The 4,627-nt window shown below is 32.9% G+C and overlaps 2 protein-coding genes across 2 annotated transcripts; both read left to right on the forward strand.

Annotated features, from left to right (window-relative positions):
- The first annotated feature begins 1,354 nt into the window (after window positions 1–1,354).
- Window positions 1,355–1,924, forward strand: LOC140435849 (uncharacterized). Its single transcript, XM_072524566.1, has one exon. It carries the CDS (start codon window positions 1,355–1,357, stop codon window positions 1,922–1,924), a length of 570 nt encoding a protein of 189 aa, XP_072380667.1.
- A 1,910-nt stretch (window positions 1,925–3,834) lies between these two features.
- Window positions 3,835–4,359, forward strand: LOC140435850 (uncharacterized). Its single transcript, XM_072524567.1, has one exon. The coding sequence runs from the start codon at window positions 3,835–3,837 to the stop codon at window positions 4,357–4,359; it is 525 nt and encodes a 174-aa protein (XP_072380668.1).
- Window positions 4,360–4,627: the final 268 nt, after the last annotated feature.

The raw sequence follows: 4,627 nt of genomic DNA on the forward strand, positions 1-4,627 counted from the left end.
TTAATTTTCTAAAAGTAAAAGTAGACACTGGAAGAAATTTAAGACCAAAGTAGTCAAAAACCTAATAAAAATTATAGTAATAATTCTGGTTTTAATTATAAACATTCAAACCGTTATAGTCGAGGTGAGTATCAAAAAAGAGTTTTCCAAGTTAATGTTGCAGAAAGAAAGTATTGCGTTTTGTGTAAAGGTATTATTTATTTAAAGGCGTTATTTAATATATTCATGTATTGAATTCCTAAAATTAGATACAAAAAATAGATTGTATAAAGTCAATAATTTAAAGTTGTGTCATAATTGTTTGAGACATGGACATAAAGCTGCTGAATGTACTTTAAGACCATGCATAAAATGTAATTCCAAACATAACTCATTAATACATTTTGAAAATAGTCAGCAACATTCAACTGACACTGCTTTAAATTCTCCATCATTAGATTCACCATCAATTAACTGTGTACAAAGTGATAAGTTGCCACCAACGGTAACCCATCAGTTTTCTGCACAAACAATGAATATTAAACATACCCAAGTTCTTTTGTCAACAGTGGTTTTTAATGTTAAATCCAATAATCATGAATTAATTTCATGTAGAGCAATTTTAGATAGTGGTGCTCAAACAAACTTAATAAAAGAAAGTTTTTGTAAAAAATTAAATATGTCCATGATTCCTACTAACCTAGCCATTAGTGGTATAAATCAAACAGTATCAAGTATTACCAAAAAATGTCAAACTACAATATGTTCCAGAGTTAATAATTTTAGTATTTCATCCATATTTTATGCTGTGCCAGCTATTTCAAATTAAATTCCTTCAACCAGTTTTGGTATTAAAAATTTTAATATCCCATGCAATATTCAATTATTCGATCCTTTGTTTAATGAATCTGGTAGCATTGATGCTATTATTGGTACCCATCTATTTTGGGACCTCCTTTGTGATGGAAAAATCAACCTAGGAAAAGGTTTGCCAAGTTTACAAAATACTAAATTGGGTTGGATAGTAAACGGAGCTGTCTCCTATGAGACAACTCATGCAGTTTGTCATTTCACTAGAACTATAGCCGAAGATGAGCAGTTAAAACTATTTTGGGAAATTGATTCAATCCAAGATCCCATACCACCATCAAAAGATGATATTTGCTGTGAGCAAATATTTGAAACCACTACCACTAGATCAGAAAATGGACACTTTATTGTTCAGCTTCCATTTAAGTTTTCACCTGAATGATTAGGAGAATCCTTAGATACAGCAATTAGCAGATTTTTGTTACTAGAAAAAATATTTTCGAGAAATAAGGAACTTAATGATTTGTATAAACAATTCATTAAGGAATATCAAGAACTAGAACATATGGTTAAAGTTAACCCCACTGTTAGCTTACATCCTTCTAGAAAATCATATTTTTTACCCCACCATGGAGTCCTAAAAGAAACCAGTCTTACCACAAAACTAAGAGTAGTTTATGATGGTTCATGTCCCACTACATCTGGATGGTCTCTTAATGACCTAAAGTACACAGGGCCAAAAATCCAAAATGATATTTTTGATGACATCCTCATTAAATTTCGGCAGTACCCATATGTGGTGTCTGCAGACGTGTCGAAAATGTATCGACAAGTAATTGTACATGAAGGAAATAGACCACAACAACAAATTGTCTGGAGAGACAATCCAACAGATAATATTGATGTGTATCAATTAACTACTGTCACCTATGGCCAAAAATCAGCTCCATTCTTGGCAATGAGATGCATGCGTCAGTTAGCCTTTGAACATGAATCTCAGTTTCCTTTAGCTGCAAAATCCATATTAGAAGACTTTTATGTAGATGATCTGTTGACAGGATCAAACAATTTACAAGAGTTACAAATGAGATGTAATGATATTTTTAAAATTTTAGAGTCTGGAAAATTTATTTGAGAAAATGGATTTCCAATAATCCTGAAACCATTCTTAACATTAATTGTAATGATATTTCCAACAATGTTATTAACATAGGAGATTCTGATAGTTTTAAAACTCTTGGAATCCAATGGATGAGTCAACAAGATATTCTTTGCTTCAAAATTTCTCTTACTGAAAATTCCAATCATTTATTTACTAAACGCCAAATATTATCTAACATTTACAAAATTTATGATCCTTTAGGTCTGCTAAGTCCAGTCATATTAATTGCTAAACTAATAATTCAAACTCTATTTCGACTTCAAAAACCATGGGATGAAATAATCCCTCCAGAATTAAATAACAGTTGGACCAAACTGTATAATCAACTACCATGTCTAAATAAATTACACGTTCCAAGACCAGTACTTGGATCAGGTCATAAAATTACAAGCATCCATTGCTTTTGTGATGCTTCAATGCATGATTATGCAAGTTGTATTTATGTATGCAGCATAGATCCAGAAAGCAAATACCATTCTCACATTCTGTATTCAAAAACAAAGGTCGCTCCTATCAAATCAATAACAATACCTAAACTCGAATTGTGTGCAGCTTTGTTAGGGTCCCAATTAATTGACAAGGTCACCAAATCTTTATCAATTCTAAATATGCCGATATATATGTGGTCTGACTCAAAAATTGTTACCTAGTTACAAGTATTTGTTGCCAACAGGGTAACAAAAATACAATCACTCACCAGTAGTGATAGTTGGCATTATGTCAATACAAAGGAAAATGCCGCAGATATAGCTAGTCGTGGAATCTTTCCTGAATCCTTTCTTGAATCACAACTGTGGTTCCAGGGACCGCAGTTTTTAAGACAACATCCTGATTTGTGGCCTAATGATTCAACTGATGAAATAATTAAATTACCAGAGCTTAAACGATCTGTTCAAGTATCACTTCATTCCACTGTTCAGAACAGCTGGATTACTAATTTTATTGCCAGATTTTCCAATTTGCATAAAATGAAAAGAGTTTTTTCATATGTAATGCGTTTTATTAGAAATATTAAAAATAAGACCAGAACCACAAGCTTACTTTTAACTGTGCATGAAACCAATGATTCATTTCTGCTATTGATCAAACTTGTGCAGGCAGAATCCTTTCATGATGAAATTTTATGTTGGATAAATGATAAACCATTGAGCAAAAAATCCAGATTGCTTCATTTGTCTCCCATATTAGATACAGGGTTACTTAAAGTAGGTGGTAGACTTATGCATTCAACACTGCCAGAAAATGTAAAAACACCAATCCTATTGCCGAAATTTTATGTATTAACCAAGTTAATTTGTACACACTACCATGTCAGTAATTTGCATCCTGGACCACAGCTTCTATTGTCATTAATCAGACGACAATATTGGCCTATTTCTGGCAAGGTATTAGTAAAGCAAATTGTAAGACAATGTGTTAAATGTTTTCATGTGAAACCTCCTCACAATTGTGTAAAAATGGGACCCAATGAACGCATTAATCCTGCCTATCCTTTTGAAAATGTAGGACTTGATTATGCAGGTCCATTTCCGCTAAACGAAAAAAAGGGTCGGGGAAGTAAGATTTTAAAATGTTATGTTTGTGTATATGTTTGTTTTGTAACAAAAGCTGTACACTTATAATTACTCACTGATATGACAACTGAATGTTTTCTTGCATGTTTTAAGAGATTTTTATCATGAAGAGGAATTCCTACCAATGTTTACTTTGACAATGGTTCAACCTTTAGAGCCGCTAGTAAAGAGTTGAAGTTTATCAAAACCTTTTTATATAAAAACCAAAATAAAATTAATGATTTTGCTTTAACAAAAAATATAATTTGGCATTTTTCCCCACCTTATAGCCCAAATTTTGGGGGTTTATGGGAATCAGCAGTGAAACAAATGAAGTTTCATATAAAAAGAACGCTTAAGAATATAAATGTGACATATGAGGAATTTCTCACCTTGCTTACCCAAATTGAATGTATTTTAAATTCGAGACCATTGTTTGCCAAATCAGAAGATCCATCTGACTTGGAACCAATAACTCCTTCCCACTTTTTGACATTACGTCCTTTAGTCTCCATTCCTGAACCAAATCTCTTACCTATCCCAGTGAATCGACTAAGCAGATTTCAACATGTTCAACAGCTGCATCAGAGATTTTGGAACCGCTTTTCCAAAGAATATATCAGCCAGCTACACCAATCCTATAAATGGCACCACAGTTCTACCAACAACATTGTACCCGGATCCTTAGTTATCATCCGTGATACCAATCTACCTCCATGCAGATGGATTATGGGAAGAATAATTAAATTATTTCCTGGTAAAGATGGAGAAAATCGAGTAGCTGAAATCAAAACTTCCAATGGACTCATCACCAGATCTACACGACATTTGTTTCCACTGCCAATAGAAGATTAATAGTGTCGCAGTGTTTTATCTCGGGACTAAGTTTTTTTGCTTTGATATTTACTTTTTTCCTACTATATTTTGAAGCATACTTCAACGCTGGGAGTATGTTAGGACATTTTTAGAAAATTAGTTTAGTGCGGCAACATAGAGCCTGTCATATGTCTGTGCGTTTTATGTTCAAGATCACACAATATGACGGGATCAAGTCGGCAATTGATAATTTGATATTAATCAAATATTATCCAAGAAGACTCCACGTTTTCTAGTAATTCACAAA

The sequence above is a fragment of the Diabrotica undecimpunctata genome, chromosome 3 (genome assembly GCF_040954645.1).
Source record: "Diabrotica undecimpunctata isolate CICGRU chromosome 3, icDiaUnde3, whole genome shotgun sequence".
Taxonomy (NCBI): Eukaryota; Metazoa; Arthropoda; class Insecta; order Coleoptera; family Chrysomelidae; genus Diabrotica; species Diabrotica undecimpunctata.